The sequence below is a fragment of the Schistocerca cancellata genome, chromosome 1, assembly GCF_023864275.1.
Source record: "Schistocerca cancellata isolate TAMUIC-IGC-003103 chromosome 1, iqSchCanc2.1, whole genome shotgun sequence".
NCBI classification, from domain to species: Eukaryota; Metazoa; Arthropoda; class Insecta; order Orthoptera; family Acrididae; genus Schistocerca; species Schistocerca cancellata.
This window is the reverse complement of record NC_064626.1, coordinates 701,862,835-701,888,691: the sequence shown is the minus strand read 5'-3', so window position 1 is coordinate 701,888,691 and position 25,857 is coordinate 701,862,835. Positions and strand designations below refer to the sequence as shown.

The window sequence follows — 25,857 nt, the reverse complement described above, 5'->3', positions numbered from 1 at the left end:
GGTGAAGGAAAAGGACTGGAGAGGTCTAGGAAAAGGGGTAGATTTTGGGAAATTCTTCCAGAACCCCAGGTCAGGAGAGCCTTACTACTACCCCCTTTTCCTAGATGTCCTTTTCCTTCATCCCTCTTCCTTCTTCCTCAACCAATCTGCCTGAGAAAGTAGCCAATGGCTCTGAAAACTTGCCTGATTATAACCTTCTTTTATGCATGTGTTCTGCTGCTGCTTGGTGAATAGATTTTTCATCTATCCAATTACATTTACTATTTTACTGCACAACAACCCTCTAAGTCTCCATTTGCTGTTTGAAACCAGCTTGAGTCCTCAATTATGACCCATTCACACTCACCAGACACTGTGGCAAACAAGCAGGACAAGTCTCGACCTTGTTCACTGTACTGCACCAACCAACAAACATTACCGCAAGCTTTGTCCACAACTTGCGCTCAGACACTGAACAGTGCTCATTTCGGCTGCCCCACTGCTCAAAGCAGCACTTGCAGGATTACATTCTGAACACCTTCGACAGCACTCCGTACGACAGAGGGTTGGGGAGGGGAGGGGGGGGGGGGGAGGCTCTGGGCTTTGTGGGGACTGCAGACTGTGAACCAGTTAAAAAACCTTACAAATCTACAACCTCTGACATAGTACCCTCTCTGACATCCACCTGAGATGCGTTAACACAGATATTCTTTGCTTCCAGTAGTCTAACTGACTATTGAATTGTAAATATGTGCGTTTGTTAACTTCCCTATGGCGATAACCATAGTCTTTTAATGCAAAGTAGCATTGCTGTGAAACAAGATGAGCTATAACTTAAACCAAACAAATATAAACAATTGGGCTTACAATCAAAAACTGAACCCTGGCCCAAACCAAATGCTTCAAATATTGTGCAAAGTTGATGTTGTAATCTTACTAAACTATGGTTTGATGCTTCAGATCTAACAAACTTTGGGCACTTCTGCTTCTCTAGAAAAGAATGATACTTAACTGTGTCAAGGAAGATGTTGGCTGAATACTTATAAAGGAAGAACGTGGATTTCACACAGGGAGTTCCCAACTTGACATGACACACTGCAGACGGAGTACTAAGAGATACGGTAATATGAGCTGAATTTGTTGATCTAACAGTGGCAAATGATTCTGCCCATAATAATAAGCTGGTTACATGTTATACATCTGATACGTACTGGTAAACACAGTTCTGACAATTTCTACATCATAAGGAACAGATCAACAAAACCAAGGAAGAATATATTTGACTATGAAATCCTCTACAGCACAAGAAAGTTAGTGTTAAAACTGATGATGCTAAAATGCTAGAAAAAGTTGAGGCAGTGTGATACATCATCAAGCATGTCCTTTGTGAATACAGTGAAACCTGAAACATAAAATACTGCAGGGGACAATACGTTTACAGCTGATAAGAAAACCGCAGAATTTTTAGTTTTACTGATGTTCATGAGTTTTTGTTTGTATATGTGGTCATATGTATATCGTTGTAATGCAATGATTTGTTTCGATACATAAAAGATGTTTTTTGTGGGAAGAAAGTATGATACCGTATTTCTGAAAATGAAAGAAAAGAAAATTGTGTGACTTGTAGCACTGAGTGGCCAGAGTACCAATCAAAATGCTGTTATCAGTGCTGACAACATTAAATGTTATTTCATATGCCAGATGAGCGATGCTTTCACAAGCTGTCTGCTTTTCCAATGCCATGATAAAGCTTGTCAGGGTTTCACAAACCCAACAGAATCATGAATATTATGTTTTAGTCTTTGACTGCTTCTCAGAAATATGTTGATATCGTGATATTTGACTTTATTACACTTGTATCATTTGCTAATTACAGATATTATTGAAACATAAGTTACTCAAATAGCTCTTATATAACAAAGAAACAAAAATTTTCAAGACCCCTGATGGTGATCAGTATCCCTGTATGGTTACAAGCCATTATTGGCATCAGTGTCTAAATCTGTATTGACAAAAGCAGTAACGAACTTTTAATTACTGCATCATTTTCAAATGACGTTTGTCACTGTTTTTTAATTGTTAGTTAGCCTGGGTGGTGTTCGGGCATTCGTTAAATATCTAACGATTACACCCTTAAATAAGGTGTGTCTATTGCTTGTCTAAGCGAAGTTTGTGTGATCCCGATGAGAATAATAGTGTGCTGTGTAGTTCGTGGAGAAGACGACATTCGTATAGTTCTGAAAATGGGAGGCAGGCTCAATTATAACGTTCTTGTTAATCTCCAGTCTCGAGAACGAATACGTATGAACGTCCTGGTCACAATAAACGTCTTGTAATTCCAAAATGACCCACCCTCCTTCAGCCGCACATATCGTTTCCTCGAGTTTACACGTATTTACCCTTTATGTAATCAATAACAAACGTTACTACTAGTCATTATAACTAAGGTGTCTTAGAATCACACGGCTGTCGCTTTGGAAAAACTTGTGTATACTGAGATAGCGGGGCGCACAACTTAAAAGATATTATTACTAAATAATCATCTGTTTTCAAATTACAAAGCACGGATATTTGCGATAAACTGTTGTAGTGCTGTCTACTTTCGGTGTCCTGTTTAGTGTTTACTGTTTACCAAATACCATGGCATATAGCTTGTATCGATAAGGCTTTGTATTTCGATGCAATGTGTAACACTGTCGAGATTCGTAAAGATCGATCATTGAGTATCGATATGAGAGTTGCTTACGGTAGTGTATTGAATTATAATCTTTGACAGCTTTAGTTACGCAGACCTTCTCCTTGTAGTCTGCTACCAGTGGTTGAGGAGAGTGCGTTGTCTGATGCTATGTTGTATTTATTTATGATTCCTTGACGCAAGTTCATAGCAGTTGACTTCAAAATGGTTCAGAAGTACCAGTCACCCGTGCGCGTCTACAAATATCCGTTTGAACTTGTGATGGCGGTAAGCACTCTATGTGTCAAATTGTTTCTATTTGGCATCCACTATTATGCTTGTAATGAAAAAGTAAATGGTGTCTGGAAAACCATTGTTACCTGCAGTTTACCTGCAGTCAGTAATTATGACTATATCTACAGTGTGTTCTGCATGGGAAGCTAGCATGTCAGGTACGATTGTCAACATCTCGCTAGGTGTGGGTCTGAGAGTGACAGTTGTGGCTGTATTCGATGTTTGTGATATTCTTTATTTTGTGATACCTGTGACCACATGTCTATGCATACAAAAACTATCTGTTATCCACTCAGATGTTGTCAACACTAGAATCTGCTTTCTAGCGCAAACAGATGACACTTTCTACACTGTCGTCTGAAGATGTTTCTGAGAAATGAAGTTATCATAGTATTATGCACTGAGGTAACTTCAGATAGATTTAAAGCTCATGTTGTACAACTTAATTATTTGCTTTACTTGTTTGAACCAAATTCATCTAATGTATGAATGTTCCAACTACGGTGTGTTTGTTGATAACAAAGGTGAAAATCAACAAATGTTATAGTTTCACTGCGTGTAGGTTTTATCCAGTAGGTCACAAATCTGTCATTACATATTCGGTTTGGAAGTGACTTGTGTTTACTGGAATTTATCATATGAATATTTAAAGGATTATCACAGCTGTTACAGCTTCCACACGTCGCTTTTGTTTACTTTACAATTTACTGTAGTCTGTTATTTCTCGTTGATTTAGATCGCATTTGCCAGAGGCATTAGATCCTGTTAATTCCGTAATGTCTATACCATTAGTAACAGTTCTGCTATATTTTTCAGTGTAAAATTTCATTAATTCTGTATTGCAGTATTTAATATAATGTACATTTCCTAGGTCCAGCTGCTGACTTACTGTCGGACGAAACGTACGACCATTGTCTCATCGGAACAATGATTCAAGTCGCTGTAGGGTTGCGAAAATATGGAACTCCTACGAATGCGGAAGAAAGAGTAGGCCAGTATCCACTGGAAGTCTGGGGATCTATCATTAGGTGTAAGATACAACCAAAACCATTGCTAGCTGTGTGAGCATCCTTCGAAATAAGTAATTGACAGGTTTAAGTTTTCCCTACAGGAAATCTTAATTTGACCATTAATATTTTTTGTTTGTCGTCTGTTTTCGGACTCTTTATCCTACGTCCGCGACTACTCTCCAGACTAAGCCGAGAATATTATGTCAACAGTTTGATCGTACTCACTGTAAGTTCTGGGGATCAACTCGACATACTGTTAGTCCCCTCCCCCTATTTCACTGTTTTCCTTCAATTGTAGGTGTCTCATGTTTTGTGGCAATTTTTTATGCGGTGAAAAACAGTTGGTTCCTTGTTCGTTGTATACTATGGCTTTAAACAGACAGTCCACACAAATGGTGGGAAACCAGATTTTTAAGCTTTTTGCAAAGCTTTCATTCGATTAGTGCAACATTTGCAATGTCTAAACATGACAGCGAGCACACTTTGCCGCCAAGGCATTTTTCGGTGTATGTGTGGTACAAGAAAAAACTGTATTTTTGTTTTACTTTTTTAATGTGTAATTTCTATTTCAGCAATGATGCAGGCTTTACGGCGTAGTCCTGTTGTATTTAATTGCAGTAAGATTTATAGATATTGAGCACTGTTCCACTTTGACATCGCAGCATAACTTTTTTTTGTGCGATTCCAGTACGTTGTGTGGAAGATAACTTCATCTGTAATAAACGTGCATAGCGTAGCAAGAGGTGTACATTTCAGTTGGCCAGTGAATTGCTGCCCAGTGAAGAAAGCACGTAAACTGGTGGACCAAAAAATGACATGACCGTGAGGTTCACCATTACTTTTGGAGGATGAACACACGTTATAGTGACGATGTGCCCTCTTATCATACATTTTATCACCTAATGAGAGAGATGACGCATACTCATCCGTAATTGTATTATGCCAACTAAATAAGACAATTGTAGTAAAAAAAATATTGTGAATTTGGTGTACTAGGCGCTACAGTCTGGAACCGAGCGGCCGCTACGGTCGCAGGTTCGAATCCTGCCTCGGGCATGGATGTGTGTGATATCCTTAGGTTAGTTAGATGTAAGTAGTTCTAAGTTCTAGGCGACTGATGACCTCAGAAGTTAAGTCGCATAGTGCTCAGAGCCATTTGAACCATTTGGTGTACTGTAAGCCGAATATGTGTTTTTCCTGTCATTGACTGAAATATCTAGTTTTAATTTACGAAAGCCTTTGCCACTTGCTAGTAGCTAAAACACATTCGCAGTTGACGTTAAATTGTGGCGAAGTAAGATAAGTGGGGTAGAATAAAATTCGCGAAGCGACTTGTTCTAGAGATGGAATTATTCGGAATTTCAGGCGGTGGAAATCATTGACTCCACAGACTAGAGTGTGGGTGAATGGGTTCATATTTCTGCAACGTTTTTCTTGTGTTATGTGATAAACCCGTAACATTACTTGATACATAATCTCACTGGCTCATCTGTTACTTTAAATTTGAAAACTTGCCCCATGGTCATCAAAAGTGGCGGTTTTGTGACCCGTGCTAGAGTTGCGCCTTTGCTTAGAGTATCGCCATATCTGCAGCGTAAATGTTGGTTTGTCGGTAAAGTCAACAGTTGCCCGTATAGCGAAAGTGCGCGAAGTTAGGCAGTCGCAAAGTAAAGGCCTTTCCATGCGAGTGATGACATTAACATAAGGCTGCATCAACATTGGATCTACAATCCTCCCATCCCGATTTTGGGGAACCGTCGAACAACGTGAGGGAAACATCACGACTGCAATGTAAGCGCCTACAAATGGAAGCGAAAGCCAGATCCAACAACCGATTACAGACCAACGAGTTAACGGACAAGACCGAACAGAATGTAATGCCATAATTGATACTGACATCTGGACTGTATGTGTCCATTGAGGAGCAACTATTAGTAAAATGTAAATATAATAATTTTGACGCTAGATTTAAAATTACTTTAACTACTCTGCAAAATTTATCGTCATTGAGCTGATACACTCGTACCTTTTTTAAATCTCCTATTAATGGGTACGTTTTTCTCCAGAAAAATCGAACACAAAACGTCATTAATCACTATGTCAGTCGCACAACGCGGCTGCAATTACTGCCCGATCAAGCCGTTAATTGTGAACAATGTACACAAGCGGGTCGGCAGAAATACGGTGCTTCTTCAGCCGTGGCCTTACACTAGAAATAAACGCGGATCCTACAGTTACCGCACACACGTCGTTAGCGATTGGTAACGACGTGGTTACTTTCAGTAATGTGGAAATCGACTTTGCGGCGACGAAGTAAGTCGTGCCATATGAATATTTTTTAAAAGCACAAGTCTATAGAGACAATTTTCTCAAAGGCGTGGAATCAGGACTATTTTCATTTAACGTGACACAAATGCTGAGGATTTTAATTAAAATTACAATAAAATATTGTTAATCTATTTACATCGGCCATCAGTCTTTTTTGGGGGAGGGGAGGAGGGGGTTGTTACATCGCTCCATCCAGCCCCCTCTACCACTAGTTTTTCCTGCCTGTATTTATTGGCTCTGTTAGTACTAGTAAACCCGATACAAGGAAGCCTATCATTTCACGTAATTCAGAAAGAAATATCTGACTACTGGAAGGGTTCTGTTTTAAGACGATTGCTCGTGTTATCACTAATGACTGTGCCATTCTGTCCACTTTTATTATCATGATTTTTCGTTTGGTACATGGTAACTCTTTCAGTGCACTTACGCAAATAGGATTTAAATCGGCGTAAATGGGGATGCAATAGAATTGTTTGTCCTGCGTTTAAAGTCTCTGGTACATTGAATACCGCAAGTATGTGACACCTGACCGACTGAACGTCGGTAAAAATATTCCTGGTGTATTCGTCTGGGATCTGTTCTACCAGTGTATCTACTGCAGAGAACTTCACTGCTCGTATCACAGTCTTCAATCTCCGTTTCGTCCCCTCGCCATTTACAACTGAGAACGCAGGGGTTGGCGCCGCAGGCGGCGAGGGACACCGTGGAGATGACTCAGCCGGAGGGGAATATTTTCCCTTACTTTATGCAGCACTGCGCTGCCGATGACAACTTTAAATTCGTACATCAAGCGTAGTTAGCTATGGAAAGCTTGAACCAAACTAAATGCGAATCTGTATCTCTCTAAGTAATCTGTTAGCTTGTTCAGCTTCTATAGTTTTATGGTTGTCCAACAGAATTCCAGAGAAAGTTTTCATCGTGCGCCATTTATAGCATAACGACATGACCTCTTCAGGGCAAGTGTTGTGGCTCTAAAGAGTATTAAACAGCTAGCTAGCAACGCCTTGGGCCGCTCTTCGAGTTTTCTGTCATTGTCCCACAGTGGAAAAATGCTCCTATCGGAGAACAAAAAAGGTGAATAAGCTCCTGTTTGAAAGACTTAAGACTGAAAAGTGTCCCAGATATTTTGGCATGCGACGAACATATTCGCGATCTTTTTAACATGCAGCTCATTTCCAGTTGCACCCCTAACTGTAACTCGCTCACAAGTAATCGAGGAGGAGGTTGGTTTTTAACGTCCCGTCGACAACGAGGTCAAAGACGGAGCACAAGCTCTTATTAGGAAAGGATAGGGAAGGAAATCGTCCGTGCTCTTTTTAAGTAACCATCCCGGCATTTGCCTGAAACGATTTAAGGAAACCACGGAAAACCTAAATAAGGATGGCCGGACGCGAATTTGAACTGTTGTCCTCCCGAATCCAAATCAGGTGCGCTAACCACTGGCGCCATTGCGCTAAGTCACATGCAGTTCTCATATCCATCCGCTAGCACTTTCGCTCTCCCTATAGGTGCGTTTGCACCTGTGCGTCTAATCGCCGTGCGACTGTTGCCCAACACACAAGTAGAGGCACTCTTCCTCAGCATGTGCTTTGCGAGTAATTTCATTCACACCTGTGTTCACAATGGACACCTTTACTTCCGTGTGGGGGGTGAGCTGCAGCCGAACGGCGACTAGCGGCAAGGCGCACGGGTGTAAACGCGCCGTTACTTGTCACTGTCTCGTGTCTTGCAGCCACGGTTTCCTTCGTTCTGTCCTACTACTGCTGTCTCATATCACTGTCTTCATCTCGGTCCCCTTCTCGTTGTCATCGTCATAGACTCTGTCTCTCATTGTCACTGGCTCTCACCTACATCCACTATCTCCTCATTATTCTTCTTCCACTGGTACTTCACTCTTCTTGCCCTGTTCTGTCACTATCACCGTGTCCCACTCTTTCTCTGTGCCGTTGTCTCCTTCGCTCTGTCTATACCACAACCTCCACTGCCAACTACTTCCATTATTTCTGCTTCGTCTCTTTCCCACTGCGATTGTCTCCTGTCTCAGCATAAAAAGCGCGGATACATTCGCATGCCAGAATTTTTAGGAAAGTTTTTAAAGGTACTAAGGAAGGTAGAATGAGGCAGCTAACATTCCAATTTTCAGTCAGTCTTTTAAACAGGAGCATATTCACCCTTTTTGTGCTTCCATAGGAGTATTTTTCCGCTAGTTCCCTTCTTTTCCCTGCCACAACAGGGGACGTGACTCATGTGAAAAGAAATTTTGGGGCGCCAAAATTTTGTTAGTTATGTGAAATTGAAATAACGCAAAACTAATTTTACACCTCACACCAGATTTTATGCGCACAAAAATTTTGCATTTACCTCGCTACTACAACATGGGGTTCCGAGAACCCTTCTGATGATGACGATGGGGAGACACTTTACTACATAACCTCCATGCTACCTCACTTCATAAACTGTTGCGCCTCATATTGGATTTTACGTGTACAGGTAAGGTAACTTTGAAAACCTATACCTAGAAAACAGGTAATGATATAGAGGTCGTTCGAGATAGGGATCTTAGCAATATATCGTTTCGGTTCATGGTACTAAAATGGTTAATCTCTTTTTGGTTGTTAACTAAGGAACCGCCCATTAACTAATGGTGCTCCTTAAGGCCCACTATAGACCACATCAAAAGCAAAACGAACCAACCGCCTCCTTGAAAAATTATTTCAGAATCCATGTTTTTAGATCTGAATGGTGCTAATCTAGTTAGATGTTTCGGAATGATTTTGATTTCATATTATTAACTTCATATTCACGCGCATACCAATTAGTTATATTCTGACTTCGAGATTTGTCCGCGCCGTGACCAATGTGTTGGCTCTAACATTAATTTCGGAACGATTTATGCTGAAACAAGTTAGAGGCATGGTCAGTAAACAATTATTTGAGTTTTTCAGTGGCGTTAGCCATTAGTAAAGTGACGCCTAAAATTCTCCAGCAGTTTGGCATTCAACCATAGGTTTACAGTTCCTTATTTTCCCATTTCATATTTGTCTTTGTGTTTCTTGAACGGCTTAGTCGAGAGCTCTGTTGACGAACCGTTGGTTCGTTGCAGTAGGGGGACAAGAACTGAAGACAGGACTTAAATGTGAGGTACTATGATACAGGCTGCTCAGCTAAAGGCCTACATGACATTTATTTAAACTGGTTTGGGCGTAGTTTTAAACCATACGGAACTGAATGACATTATTCATTACTTGTAAACTTGAGCTGGTAAGATTCGGTAACTTTGGATGGAGGCAACGATCGAATTACTGACGAGGAAATCTGAACCTGACTGGAAGCTGTTGTGACAGCATCTCACAAAAGCACGTTGTATAAAACTTTGTTTTTTATATAGTCGGACACAAGTTTCAGTATTTTTCATCGATGATGGGTTTTGTAGTTAGGTTTTGGGCTAAATAAAAATGTTCTTAGCAGAGCTGAATCAGCAAAAATCGTTGACCAAGTGGGTGTACTGTGCAAGAAACAGCAATTAACGCGACCAATATTTTCTGTTTACGTCGTACACGCAAGAAACACTATTTCAGAATGTGCAAGATTCATGCTGTTATGGAATTTCCGCAGTTATTTTAATACAGCTTCAGAGTCTAGGAAACAGATAACGTCTTGTGCACTTCGGGGTCGCTGTGCCATACATTTAAGCGTTCAACTGCGCGTCAATGAGCACCTCGAAATGCTCTCTTTGTTTATGTTGAGAAACGATCGTTCGATTCGCCAGTGGATAGTATTTTTGCTATAGGAGGTCCTGCTTCTCGACGCGAACACGTAATTAATTACGCCCAGCTGCGATCGATTGATAGCCCCTGAGTGCCTAGCTCTCTAGCCAGCGAGTAAATACGTTCCGCTGACACCTTGCAGTGAAACAGAAGTGGAAGTTCGTGTATATTTCCAGGCCTTGAATTCCCTGAAAGATCCAGCGTGAAGTCCGTGCCGATTTTTCGCGAGCTGGGTGGAAACTGAGTACCTAACACACACAGCGTGGCCTTATCAGCGCTTTGCGTTACAATCAGATCTGTGCAGTTATAACCCGTCAGAAGTTTTTGGGCCCTTTTTTCTTAAGTAGAATATTTTGAAGCAAGTCTTGTGGGATTTGAAGTAAGCTTTTTATCTGATGCTGATCAAAGTTAATTGCGTAGTCCAGAATAAAACATTTAAGTAACGTAAGAGACATTTCTCACGCATTGTGCAAATATAACAGGAAGCACACGATTGTGGATATTAAACTAAAAAATTTCAGCGCCAGCTTTCATACCCTCGTCACTGGCATCGATTTGTAGTAGGTTTTTGGAACATACTCTATATTCCAACATTATGAAATATCTCGAGAGGGGAAAAAACTATATCGACAGATAACCTGCGTGGATTTAGGAAATATGGTTCTTTTGAAACACAACTGCTCTTTATTCTCACGAAGTAGCGAGTGCTATCGACTGGGATCTCTAGTTGATTCCAGATTTTTCGACGGTTTTTCTCATCGTTCCTGGATGCCTTGTCAGACTGTCCGCAAGGTGTCCCTGCCTAGTAAAATACACTGAGGTGACAAAAGTCTTGGGATGTTTCCTTATATCATGCCAGATCTTCTTGTCCCAATGCAATGCAGCAACACGACGTGGCATGGACTCACCAAATCGTTGGAAGTCTCCGGCAGAAAATTAAGCCATGCTGTCTCTATAACCCTCTATAACTGCGAAAGTGTTGCTGGTGCAGGATTTTGTGCACGAACTGACCTCTCGGTTATGTCCCATAAATGTTCGATGGGTGGCCTTATCATTCGCTCGAATTGTCGAGAATGTTCTTCAAACCAGTGGCGAACAATTGTGGCCTGGTGACATGTTATGGAACGTGAAGTCCATGAATGCCTGCAGACTGTCTCTAAGTACCCCAACATAAGCATTTCCAGTCAGTGATCGGTTCAGTTGGACCAGAGCACCCAGTCAATTCCATGTAAACAGAGCCCACGCCATTATGGAGCCACAACCAGCTTGCACAGTGCCTTGTTGACAGCTTGAGTCCATGGCCTCGTTGGATCTGCGCCGCACTCGAACCATAAAGTCTGTCAATTCCCGTCGTGCGGCCACAGTCACGTCGGAAAGTACCTGAGTACAAATGATAGCTCCACCATTGCACTGCCCTGCTCTACCTTGTGTACGCGATACTACCGTCATCCGTGTATGTGCGTATCGCAATCTCATTACTTATCGTCGCATCAGTGTAGTGCACCGTTGGAAGCAATCTTCGGCTTGACGACAGCTTTGTTTTTTTTTATCTTTTGAACGATACACAAAACATGATGGCTTTGAATAGTCATATAAGCAAAAGTAACCTGAAAGGACAGTGGGAGCTCGAGACGGAAATGCTGACCCGGCCGATAGCTTCTATTTGCTTGGACCCAAGAATTCGTTAGCGGACTTAAAACACTGATCGGAATCCAGTATGCGTAAAAAATCACCTTGAGAAGGCCACTGTTATTCTCATTACATCACATTCGTAGACTTTCCAACTCACAACCTAACGCTGCCCTCCGCCACACACCGTTGGGTGGCTTGCGGAGTATAAATGTAGATGTAGAATACGATCGCAGCGACCTTCCAAAAGATGAAATAGAAGCAGCTATGGGACGATTTAGTTTAATTGCACATAAATTGATCGAAATTTGTGTGTATGTAAGACAAATGGACGAATCACGATTGTTGTTGTTGTTGTGGTCTTCAGTCCTGAGACTGGTTTGATGCAGCTCTCCATGCTACTATATCCTGTGCAAGCTTCTTCATCTCCCAGTACCTACTGCAACCTACATCCTTCTGAATCTGCTTAGTGTATTCATCTCTTGGTCTCCCCCTACGATTTTTACCCTCCACGCTGCCCTCCAATACTAAATTGGTGATCCCTTGATGCCTCAGAACATGTCCTACCAAACGATCCCTTCTTCTGGTCAAGTTGTGCCACAAACTCCTCTTCTCCCCAATCCTATTCAGTACCTCATTAGTTATGCGATCTACCCATCTAATCTTCAGCATTCTTCTGTAGCACCACATTTCGAAAGCTTCTATTCTCTTCTTGTCCAAACTATTTATCGTCCATGTTTCACTTCCATACATGGCTACACTCCATACAAATACTTTCAGAAATCACTTCCTGACACTTAAATCTATACTCGATGTTAACAAATTTCTCTTCTTCAGAAACGCTTTCCTTGCCATTGCCAGTCTACATTTTATATCCTCTCTACTTCGACCATCATCAGTTATTTTGCTCCCCAAATAGCAAAACTGCTTTACTGCTGTAAGTGTCTCATTTCCTAATCTAATACCCTCAACATCACCCGACTTAATTCGACTACATTCCATTATCCTCGTTTTGCTTTTGTGAATCACGATTAACGGAGATAATTATCAATTCCGTAAATGGCACCCGATACATCAGAGTACGATGGCTTGCTGACACCGAGAAGGATTTAAAGGGAGGAGATGTTGAGCCACTGGCACCGGATGAAGAGTTCGACCCTCATAAATTCGTGCTGAAACAACGGAAAGAAGTCGGAAGAAAAGTTCGGATACTTGGACGGGAGAGCTATAGTGACAGAATGAAGTTTCTCCAGAAAGATTAGAATAAAGCTGCTGCTGCTACTACTACTACTACTACTACTACTACTACTAATAATAATAATAATAATAATAATAATAATAATAATAATAATAATACGAAGTAAATGTTGTTAGTGTTCTGTTATCCTCGCACACATACAAATGCCGCAAACCAACATATGGAACATGGCGGAGGATACTTTGCACCCTTAGTCTCATAGTTTCCTGTTCCAACGCAAATACAGCGAGGGGAAAAATACTTTCTGTATGTCTACGTACGAGTACTAATTTTTCTTATCTTCGTGGTCCTTACGCGAAATGTAAGTCGGCAACAGTACAGTCTTTCTGCAGTCAGCTTCGAATTTCGGGTCTCTAAATTTGCTCTATAGTGCTTCGCGAAAAGAAAGTAGTCTTCCCTCCAGGGATTCCCATTTGAGCTCACAGAGCAGCTCCGTAATATTCGCATGTTGATCTGTAACCAATCTGGTGGCTTGCCACTGAATTGTTTAGATATTTTACTTTAGTCCAGCGTTGTGGAGAACCCCAACACTCTAGCAGAACTCAAGAAAGGGTCGCACTAGCGTTCTATATGCGGTCACCTTTATTGATGAGCTACACTTGCCTAAAATTCTCCCAGTAAAGCGGAGTCCGACCATTCACTTTCCTTACTATCGCCCTTACATGCACTTTATATTCCGTATTGCTTTGCAACGTTAGTCTAGATATGTAATCGACGCGATTGTGTCAAGCAGGACACCGCTAAAGCTGTAGTCGAATATTACGGTGTTGTTTTTCCTACTCGTCTGCATTAACTTACTCAATTCTGTGTTAAAAGGAATCTGCCATTCATCACACCAGGAGAAACCCTGTCATCCTGTATCCTCCTCCAGTCACTCAACGGCAACATTTTCCTGTACACTATAGCGCCATCGGAGAACAGTCGCAGACTGCTGCTGATCCTGTCCTTCAGACTGACAGTTTGGCTCAGGAGGAAAGGTAAGTGTGTTGAGAGGGTATAGTATTGGTGATTCTTCACGGAAACGTTCAATGGACAAATGCACGTGTCTTACCCGTATCCGACCTACAGCTGTTTGAAAATCACGGGAATCGGTGGCACGACATTGCTCGTCAGCACTCACATGCGAATGTAACTAAAGCGACATTAGGCTACATATTGTTATCTGTACTGACTGCTTCAATGAGTTCTTCACTTGCGCGTGGTGCGGGACGAGTCCTGCAAATGTACACGTTGTTTACCTCACGTCACAGCACTAAAGTGCTAACACTAGTGTACTACAGAGTTGTTGTGTGTACAATACGGGTCAATGTACTGAAAATGCAACAGCTCTTCACATATACACTCCGTACGGCCGTTGACACAGTACCTCAGTGAGGCGTATCCTGGGCGTTGGATAGGTCGCCGTGGAGTCATTGCTTGGCTAATGAGGTCCCCCGATCTTGCTCCACTGGATTACTGTTTGTGCAGTTGGCTTAAGAGCGAAGTTACAAGCGTAGAATGGACACAAATTAGGAACGTCTCGCTCGTATCTTACATGCGTGTCCTCAAGTACAGGACCGTACGAATGAGCTTAGATCAGTAACACAGCAGCTGTCTAAAAGAACTGCAAAATACACTGTAGCAGGCGGTGGACTTTTTGAATAACTCTGCGACTTGTTGAACAATTTTGTGAGGAAATGTACACAATTAAACAATATTAAAGCACAGTGTTTCATTTACTAGCGCCTGCATTATCCAGTTTCCCATCGTTCTCATTAGTTTCCTCCGAAACTGTTAAGAACAGGACGTATGTTCATATGTTTTTTTTTGTTTTAAATCACTACCGCCACTCAAAGCCTGAACCTTCCCCCTGACTCGCCCTGTATAGAGAAGAAGAGCACCCCTAACAGAATTCACTTGGCCACTCCTGACGATAAACTTGTCTCTGAACACACTCCGTCGAAGACAACGTAAGAAGCCTTCGAGCCACTCGCATATCTGGGAACCTAATCCGTATGCTGGGAGCTTCGTTAAGTCTGGTGTGGAACACCAAGTGGGCACTGTGTCGAACGTCTTCCGAAAATCGAGGAATATCTCTGTTTGGGCACGTATCACGTCACAGACCGGACCATTACATCAGAGGTCCAAGCCGACGTCTGGGTTTCGGTACTAAAGCAGCGAAGTGATATCAGTGCCCCGTATGCCAGGCAGAGTGATTGTCTCCCAGGCCGGCCGGAGTGGCTGAGCGGTTCTAGACGCTCCAGTCTGGAACCGCGCGACCGCTACGGTCGCAGGTTCGAATCCTGCCTCGGGCATGGATGTGTGTGATGTCCTTGGGTTAGTTATGTTTAACTAGTTCTAAGTTCTAGGGGACTGATGACCTCAGAAGTTAAGTCCCATAGTGCTCAGAGCCATTTGAACCATTTGATTGTCTCCCAGTGGGCTGGTCTCGTGTTCGAGGCGAGTGTGGCTGTGGAGGCGTTATAGGCAGTGGCGAGGTGCCGGCCGTGCAGTGGCCAGTGCCGTTGCCCTTCCCCTTCGCTGGTGACTCAGGCCGTGAGCAGGATGTGAGAGCGGGTGTGGGGGGACAGCGCGCCAGGCGCCGTTTCGTGGCCTGCAGTCTGGGGGTCTGCTCTTCTGGCGGTCACGTGCAGCCGAGGAAGAGCCAGCCGAGGCCGGAACGGAAGCACGCGCTTTCGCAGTCACTCGCTGACAGGCTTCACAAGGTCTTCGAAGCGGAACCTGTTGTCTTTCTCAACCGACGGCACACACCTCCCTCCAACACCTCAAAAAGCCAGCTCTGGCAAACTGAAGCAGCTAATTCTCGCCTACGTAGTTGTCACGGCTGTACTAGTTTTATTAACACGTGAAGAAATATGCGTGTAGGCAAGCACTTGCCGTAGCAGACTTTTCTTCTACATTTTGATGTATCGATAAATAGTGTTGCGTACTGGCTTTTGTCTGACAAGGCAACCTCCCCATCGCACCCCCCTCAGATTTAGTTATAAGTTGGCACAGTGGATAGGCCTTGAAAAACTGAACACAGATCAATCGAGAAAACAGGAAGTAGTTGTGTGGAACTATGAAAAAAATAAGCAAAGTATACAAACTGAGTAGTCCATGCGGAAGATAGGCAACATCGAGGAGGGTGTGAGCTCAGGAACGTCGTGGTCCCGTGCTAAGCGTGAGCAGCTGCGGACCGAGAGCTCCTTGGTTCAAGTCTTTCCTCGAGTGAAAAGTTTACTTTTTTTATTTTCGCGAAGTTATGATCTGTCCGTTCGTTCATTGACGTCTCTGTTCACTGTAATAAGTTTAGTGTCTGTGTTTTGCGACCGCACCGCCAAACCGTGCGATTAGTAGACAAAAGGACGTGCCTCTCCAATGGGAACCGAAAACATTTGATCGCAAGGTCATAGGTCAACCGATTCCTCCACAGGAAAACACGTCTGATATATTCTATACGACACTGGTGACGGCATGTGCGTCACATGACAGGAATAAGTTGTCGACCCACCTAACTTGTACACTTGGTGAATGGGTAAAAAGATTCTTCTACCTTGCCACATTTAGGTTTTCTTGTGAATGTGATAATCACTCCCAAAAAAGTGATGAAAATATAAGAGTTTGTCACATAAACTGCAACAAATGAATGCAACTGTTTCACAGTTGCGCAGTTTTCCCTGTGCTCTGTCAAAACATATGTTTTTAACGTTTTCAAATTTTTCCGAGTGTAGACTGTTAAATCCTGCATATGTCCAAGCAAATCTGAACATGCCCTGGAATTTTGGAGAGCGAAGTTGATTATGTGTGAGTGCCTGAACTTTGGTAATTGACACACGATCACATGCCGTCACCAGTGTCGTATAGAATATATCAGACGTGTTTTCCTGTGGAGGAATCGGTTGACCTATGACCTTGCGATCAAATGTTTTCGGTTCCCATTGGAGAGGGACGCCCTTTTGTCTACTAATCGCACGGTTTTGCGGTGCGGTCGGAAAACACAGACACTAAACTTATTACAGTGAACAGAGACGTCAATGAACGAGCAGACAGATCGTAACTTTGCGAAAATAAAGGAAGTAAAATGTTCAGTCGGGGGAAGACTTGAACCAAGGACCTCTCGTTCCGCAGCTACTCACGCTAACCACGGGACCACGACGCTTCTGAGCTCAGATTCTCCTGAATGTTGCCTATGTTGCGCATGGGCTACTCAGTTTGTATATTTTATTAATTTTTTCATAGTTCCATACAACTTCTTCCTGTTTTCTCGATTGATATGTGTTCAGTTTTTCAAGGCCTATCCACTGTGCCAACTTATAACTAAATCTGAAGGGGGTGCGATGGGGAGGTTCCCTTGTAAGTAGGCGTGTCAAGAGACAGAGTAATACAGGGTCTCACTGCCAGGGTCGTTAACATTTCGGTATGGTCCATACAAAGTGTAAGGGAAATGCTTGAATTTCAGTGGGAATCCTAAGAAGGAAGATGACGTAGGTGCTGGTAAAGACTGTTGCGTAGTTTTAGAATACCACAATGGGAGGAAGACTGCGCGACCGCAATTGTGGATCTCGTGTCGGGATTATAAAAATAACAGGGATTAGGGCGCGTACAGACGCATACATAGTCATCATCTCTCGCAGGATACGCAAATGAAAGAGGACAGAAATTCGATAATATTTGTACATTGTACCCTCCTTCGTTCACTCTACGGCAGCTTGCGGAGTATAACTGTAGATGTGTATTTGACTTTTGGTTCGTCATTAATGCAGTCCGTCCCGTGCCTGCTACGTGCCTAGTGGAAAGAGAAAATGACACACGTGGCAGTTTTGGCGTTGGCGTGGGTTGGGACGGGTCAGCTCTCTCTCTCTCTCTCTCTCTCTCTCTCTCTCTCTCTCTCTTTCTCCCTCTCCTCAGGTCCCGTCCCTGTGGGAGTGGCCACCTCCTTACATGTCCATGGACCATCGTCACAAAGAGATTGCGAACTAGGAATGACTCTTTATCTCACTAGATGCATACATTCTAATTCGACGAAGGAACTGATAACCATTCTGTTGAGTGCCATAAAACTGATCAGCTTGGTCACACGATCAGCTTGGCCAATAATAGTAACGCCAGTGTCATGCAAAAAATACTTATTCTTCCGGTATTGGCGTTCGTCTCAGTGGCCACACCATAAACCGAACTGTTTTCTATGACAAGCTGCTTGCTGGAAAGCAGAGTGATCTACTGTCAGTTACCTGTTTCATAATTTGTTTATAATGATACTGGTAAACGCTGTATGCGCTTTGATTTTGTTTTCAAGAAATATGCATCCTTAAAATATTGCAAAGAGTATGTACAATTTCTTTTGCATTTAATGTAGATAATTGCTCTAAAGGACAAAGACTATGAATAAGTGATTGTGGTATTAATAGGTTATTTATGCTGTACTGTATCGAGTATAACATACTAATTTGCGTGATCTTAACATCATTTGATATTCTGAACTGTGCTTCAAGCTTCCATATAAAGAAATGATACTTTGTAAACGATAAAACATACTTGGTAAGTCAGATTATAACTGACGCATTACAAGTTAATGCCAGTGGTTACATTAAGACGAGACGTACAAAAGCACACATTAAACGGAGAGTAAATGCCAGCAAAGCAACTGTGAGCGGGAATTACTGTTATGTCTCGGTCAAAGTTCGTATTTCGCTTGACTTTGAACGCGTGACACTGCTCCACTAGTATGACAGGGCTGGCAGTGTATATAACTTCGATGGGCGTTTTTTTCTTGTGTGTGTGTGGGGGGGGGGGGGGGGGGGTGGTATTTGCCGAGCATCTAACAGGCAGAGATAATTTCAGATCAGATAATGCAGATATTGTCGTGGGTCAATCAGGATAGTGAAAACGCTATAGTAGGTTGAGAAAAAAGTGAAAAATGAATAAATGAGGTAAACAGGAGGGCAGAAAAAAATTGGTTGCTCCTGCCGTAGTATTTGTATTACTTGGTGGACCAGTGCTATTAGCACACCGGTAATGACGTTCTTCTGGTTCTTCCAGTCTCCTGTTATTGTGCTGTGCGTCTCCTTTCTTTTCTTCATTCCGTTGTGTAATTATTTTACTGGGAACAAGGGACCGATGACCTCGCAGTTTCGTCCCTTCACCCTTCTTGTGAACCAACCAACCAACACCGGTAATAAACGTACTTTCAAAGAAGTTTATATGGCACGGCAGATGAGTAAATACTTAAAGCGATAGTGCACCTAGCATTTTCCTATTGGCTATAAACAGCTTGAAGTTACTCAAACGCAGCTCCACGTGGGGGTAGGGGGTGGGCGAGAGAGAGAGAGAGAGAGAGAGAGAGAGAGAGAGAGAGAGAGGCCAGCTTGACTAGTGCATGTGTTTCAGTGGCTGAAGGCGATACAGGCCGTCACGACAGAAAGACTGGCAGCCTTTTTTCTGCGCGATACATGACGCACTAGGTTTTTAAATGGCACCCGACTCGATTCGCGAAATCAGTTTTGTGCTGACAGAAATTGACAACTTGGGCTACGCCGCTGTTTAAAAACATTTCTGCCCACGCAGAAGCTGTTTAAGAAGTAGATAAAGCGTCATGTCTGTCTCGTGCTGGTGTCGGCTGTTGAAATGTGTGTGACGGGCCTTTTCATTGGAGCTGTGTGAAACGTCACATCTCGTATCAGCGACTCGAAACGCGCAGACCTGTCGATAAGCTCCGTGGCCTGTCACAAACAGAGCAGCGAATGGCTACCAGCGCGGTCGTTGTAGCCATGTAAACAACTGATAGCAGCCTGTTGGGAGCAACGAGTACACACGCGTCCATGGTCAATGTTGTTGCGCAACGTATCAGAGGCCGGATGTTGACTTTTCCCCTGTAAAGACCAGATGATGGAAAGTTTTGATAAGGCGCTTGTGAACAGACGTGCTAGCTTGTGTTAACTTAAGACTTGATGGATTACTGGACACAGCTACACATTTCTTTGCCACCGTGCGTCTTCAAATGCCTTGTTGGCGTATCGGAAATGACGTTTGCAGCGTGCAGATGGGTGCGATCTTACAGCTTTCCTGGCGTGATAAGCTTTCACTTCATCCGGCCAGTCGGGTTATGATTATTTTACGCAATACTGACAGTCATTTCTGAGTGGATGCCGAAAAGTGTTAAGGATACAGTTATTAGCGTGAGTTATAATCATTTAAACATCTACATGCGACAAACGGCGTACTGTGATTGGCGGAAACTAAGCACAGGATGATGTATTTTCCTAGGGCTCGTTTGGTTTGGAAATATGGTTTTACCCACCATTCGCCAGAAATGTTCACACGGCTTCTTCATCAACGCCTCGTAAGCCGTTACTTTCCTGGGTTAGTGTGTGCCGTTCACAGCGCTCAATACTCTTAAAGGACCGATGCTTCAATCCTATAAACTTTCCGTTGTAAGTAGTAGACTGTTGGCTTTTTCATGTAAAACTTTGAAGCATATCACATGAACGTTGGAAATCTAAAAACTAACGTTGTAGACAGATCCTCCTATTTAAGGAGCTTTTTAATGTCATAAGTCAATGTTTACTGTTAGAAAATACTTTCGCGCTTCCTTCAAACACCAACACATACACATTTAGCTTTTCGCGGTTGTTGTAGGTTCTTCACAGCTGCCACGAGTCACACAGTTCCTATGACTTAACATGTATTTGCAGATATCTTATACAATAGTTTTTGTGACGTTGAAAAGTGTCTGTTGATTAGTTGTCTGCGTAATTAGCCAATTACCTCAAAAAGTTATCGCAGACTACACGTGAAACACACCATTGGCTTAACAATACAAAAATCGTGTAACAGTTGAAATCAGCCTTTTCACTGTGTTAATTAGTTATTTGCGTGTTCTGTGGTCTCGGAATGGCATAATTGTTTTGTAAAGCAGGTCTCATGGAGACCCCCTTGTGTGTGTATGGGTCTTCAATACGCCATTACTATGTGCCTATCAGCGCTATTTACTGAAACAATTGCCGTTTACGCGCTATCGTTATCCTTTTGTGATACGATGCAGTTATTGTCTGAAGGAGTGGAAGAGACGACAACTCAGGGAAAAGTCAGTGTATTGGGAGAGAGAGGGAGAGGGGGGGGGGAGAGAGAGAGAGAGAGAGAGAGAGAGAGAGCGCCTTATGAAGTAAGTGATCTGTGATAAGGAAAGGAGGTAAAACAGTTCTGTTTAGGTGGCTCAGCGGGTATGAGACTACGTATGCAAAAGGTCGTTCAATCTTCGGTCGCTCCTTGAGATTCTTTGGTCACTTATCCCTTTCTTTCGCCACTGGCAATGATTTGTTAATTTGAAAAATGCCAAGTTCGACCATGGTTCGGGGGCCATCTTAAACGGTATGTCCCGTTATAGATGGATAGGTAAGTCACTTAAAATGTCTAATGAAGGTGATGGCTTGTTACCTTCAACAAGCAGATGCCCAGTAAAGCAGTGTTCAAGCCAAACTTCGGGTTGAGGGTGGCTTGTTTCCCTAACACTTGTAAGGCTTGCCCCCTGTAGAGATGGAGTCTACTTAGAAAGTCATGAGCAGTGTACTGCCTGTTCTTTGGGGTGTTAACACTTGTATTGCTATCGTAAACCTGTGGCTGCCAGCTCAAGTGGCATTTCATTTCACTACAGCGGTGAAAGGTTGTCACGCGAAAATGTCGTTTGGTTGCCGCACGCCTTCTCGGTTGCGCGAAGAGAACCGAACCTTGTTCTATGGTCGCCCCGTCTCTTAAAGCAGTGGCGTTGCTGACGCAACAGGATGAAGTCACTTACGCACGACGCGACCATTTAGTGTATTCTGAGACCTGCGGCTAACTATTGCAGAGAGAGAGAGAGAGAGAGAGAGAGAGAGAGCGCATTTCAGTATGTCGCACTAGCACCTACGATTTTGGGCAAGTGATCGGGTTAGAACGAAAGATTAGACTCCTGTTTTCAACAACCTGATTATTGAAAGTGCCTCATCCTAAAGTGGATCTCAGTTCAAAAAACTGTTTGGATCGCGACTTTCTATCCACATCAGCTGTAAATAAGGCTTTCCGGCGGTCTGCGTTTATAAGAGTGATGAAATATCCTTTATAGAATATATCGGTTCCTGTAGTGAATCGTACAATGTACATGTGTGACTAAACACGAAATTCATAAATTATGTGGATAAATAAAGTGCAATATAGACAGTTCTTGCTTCGTGTAGGTGCATCAGAACCGCTTGTCTCTTTTATGATTTTGTTTTCTGTAATCGGTATTCGAACATACTTTATACATTAAGTTAGTTTCGTACCGCAGAACACAAAGTTGCTCATCTTTGTAACCAGTCTTCGTGGCACCTGTACTTCCAACATGCGGCCTACATGCAAGTTATTGCCACCACGCTTTGTAATTTACGCTTAAAAATGGTTCAGATGGCTCTGAGCACTATGGGACTTAACATCTGATGTCATCAGTCCCCTAGAACTTAGAACTTCTGAAACCTAACTAACCTAAGGACATCGTACACACCCATGCCCGAGGCAGGATTCGAACCTGCGACCGTAGCGGTCGCGCAGTTCCAGACTGAAGCGCCTAGAACCGCTCAATTTACGCTTAAGCTTGTTGATGTGAGTACTGCAATGTTGTTGACTTTGTAGTATTTATTGAACGATTTTGGATACGTGCTGAACTATTTAGAGTTGATAAGAACGTAAGTACAAATGCCAAGGACACCAGTTAGTTTTGCAAGCTTTCAGGAAAAAGAAATAGAGCGCAGCGCAAATTTCAGAGAAATCGCAGAGTCTGCACTCCTCGTGCGAGACAGCAGTGACGTAGCTCAGACGCTCGCTCACTCAAGGCGGCCTATGAAGACGAGACGGACGTGGACAGTATGTGTAGGAAGTGCACCGTTGTTGTTGTGGTCTTCAGTCCTGAGACTGGTTTGATGCAGCTCTCCATGCTACTCTATCCTGTGCAAGCTTCATCATCTCCCAGTATCTACTGCAACCTACATCCTTCTGAATCTGCTTAGTGTATTCATCTCTTGGTCTCCCTCTACGATTTTTACCCTCCACACTGCCCTCCAATGCTAAATTTGTGATCCTTTGATGCCTTAAAACATGTCCTACCAACCGATCCCTTCTTCTAGTCAAGTTGTGCCACAAACTTCTCTTCTCCCCAATCCTATTCAATACCTCCTCATTAGTTACGTGATCTACCCACCTTATCTTCAGCATTCTTCTGTAGCACCACATTTCGAAAGCTTCTATTCTCTTCTTGTCCAAACTAGTTATCGTCCATGTTTCACTTCCATACATGGCTACACTCCATACAAATACTTTCAGAAACGACTTCCGACTAAATGCGGCTGTGTTGGAGCATCTGGCGAACTGGAGGACCGGACGCGGCTGCTTGCCGGCTGAATTTGCCCCTCAGTCCACGCGTTTCCGGTGACGCCGATAGCCAATGCTGATTATGGAAGGAGAATAGTCGGAAAATACAGTATGTGTTAGATATAGCAGTGCCACTAACTGATCTCGAAGTCTGCGGGTTAGTGCAACTTCGTGGCCTGCGGGGAAAGCGTGACATGATGGCCCTTAAGAAACGTCGAAGGCCGAACTCTTAGCTATCTGAACGCTTTCAGTTTGCGTCCTAATAGCTGTCTTGCACATCGACAGCGCGTTTTCTGTACAATTTTCCCTTTATTTAGTTCGTCTCTGTTGCGTGTCGAAGAGTGAAACGAAATGTTAGACTCCTACTACAGTATCGAAGGAAAAAAAGCAACAGCCTCAGGGACAAGTGAGGTGACGGGTGGTTCAGCGATGTAGCAGTGTGTGATGATAAATTTAGACCAAATGAGACACACTTCACAGTAAAGGGTGCCCAAATAGTAGCATCAATATACATTGTATCCCCCTCTGGAGGCAACGCAGGCGTGTCTCCTCGCATTCAGAGGATCATGAAGTGCCAAATGGAATCCTGCGATAGATTGCCCCGAGCGTCTTGCGCGTTTCATTACAGTTCGCAAATGATTGTTGCAAGCTCTGAAGATGGAGTAAGTTCCTGTTTCATAATGTCGGACACGTGTTAAATGGGCGACAGGTCTGTGATTTTGCTGGCCGTGGCAGTTACTGTACACCACAAAGAGCACGTTGCTTCATGGCAGACGTACGTGAACGTTCATTGTCCTGCTGGGAAAGGAGATCATCTTCAAATCGAAGAAATTGCTGTAGCAAGGGCAGCCTGTAGGGGGAGCTGGTTACTTTCCCTGCGGAAACACCAGGTCTGAGTTGTAATTAGTTGTCCTCCACACCATGAAGCCTGGGATGGGACCCAAGTGCTGTGGGTGCATGCACTCTAGAACAGGCATCTTACCAGGTCTACGCCATACACGTGTACGTTTATCACTCGCATAGACGCATAATCTGCTGTCATCACTGAAGCGAACAGGGCGCCATTCCACTCTCCAGTCAGCTTTTTCCAGATACCAGAGCCATGATTATGGGTGTCATGGTGCGAGTGGTAGCCTGGCGAGATCCTCGCGTGTTCTTACTCCTACTGGGAACCTACTTCCCAACACAACAGGCACAACATATGCCCGGATTACGTCGTTGGATGACGTTCGGTCAGTCACCACTGCTCGCAAACTGCGTCGATCTTGGCGTGTGTGTGCACTACACGGACGTCCAGAATCTGGTCTTCACCTGTTCCACGGACTACTGTTGAAAGCAGCGATATACCACCGACATATTATGCCCAACATGTGCAGCAATCTGTTGATACGTCCATCCAGCTTCCCACAAGCCCGCAATGCGACCCCGTACAGATGGGTGAAACTGTTCAACACGAGCACGTACTCGTTGGTGGGGCTTGGGTGTACCCTAGAATAAATGTTGCAAAAATTGTTCAATTCTAAACTCAGCACAGTTCCTCCAAGAGTCAAAACATAGGGTTGTCAGACAGGCCCCCTGACAGCCGTCTTATCGACGATGACTCTGATAAATTGATCACTAAGCCTACAACTCCTCATTGTGCTGCCACTGACAGTCCTTGAAGAGGGTGTTGCATTTTTTTTCCCCTCCAATAGTCTGTAAGGACAATGGTTTGCAGCAGAATTAAATTAGGCGACGCTGAGGGAATTGAATTGGAAAATGAGACACAAAATTTGGCTAGTTTTGTTATTCGGGCAACAAATTACTGAGAATGACCGACCTGAAGAAGATATAAAATTCAGACGGTTATTATCAAGACAACATTTCTGGAAAAAGTAATTTGTTAATTTAATGTGAATTTAAGTATTAGGAAAAGTTTTCCGAAAGTATTTGTTTGGAGTGTACTGTTGTACGGGAGTGAAACGTAGACAGTAACAGGTTAGGAAATGAGGGAATAGATGCTTTTGAACTGTGGTTCAAAAATGCTTCAAATGGCTCTGAGCACTATGTGACTTAACAGCTGTGGTCATCAGTCCCCTAGAACTTAGAACTACTTAAACCTAACTAACCTAAGGACATCACACACATCCATGCCCGAGGCAGGATTCGAACCTGCAACCGTAGCGGTCGCGCGGTTCCAGACTGTAGCGCCTAGAACCGCTCGGCCACTCCGGCCGGCTGAAATGTGGTGGTGAAGATCATATGAATAGTTCGGATAAGTGATCAGAAGACACTCAGTTGAATTGTGGAAGCGGGAAATTAATGGCATTATCTTAACTGAAATCACGGTTCGGTTGATATGACACATAATGAAATATCAAGGAATCATCAATTTGATGACAGAAGTGCAAAGGTGGTAGAGAGAGAGACCACGCTCTGAATACAGTAAACTGGCTCAAATGGATGTGGGTTACGGTAGTTATGCAGAGATGAAGAGACTTGCGCACTACAGGGTAGAAAAAACGTGAAGGGCTGCATAACCAGCCTTCAAACTGAAAACCACCACATCCTTGTTAAAGT

General features: G+C 43.3%; 1 protein-coding gene across 2 annotated transcripts in view; it reads left to right on the top strand.

Annotated features, from left to right (window-relative positions):
• The first annotated feature begins 2,758 nt into the window (after nt 1–2,758).
• Nucleotides 2,759–25,857, top strand: part of LOC126184626 (SEC14-like protein 1) — a 211,154-nt gene continuing 188,055 nt past the window's right edge. For both annotated transcript variants that reach the window (XM_049927098.1, XM_049927105.1), the window contains exon 1: nt 2,759–2,941. In XM_049927098.1, the coding sequence (XP_049783055.1) occupies nt 2,879–2,941 (63 nt within the window). In that variant the 5' untranslated portion in view covers nt 2,759–2,878. The remainder of the gene's footprint in view (nt 2,942–25,857) is intronic.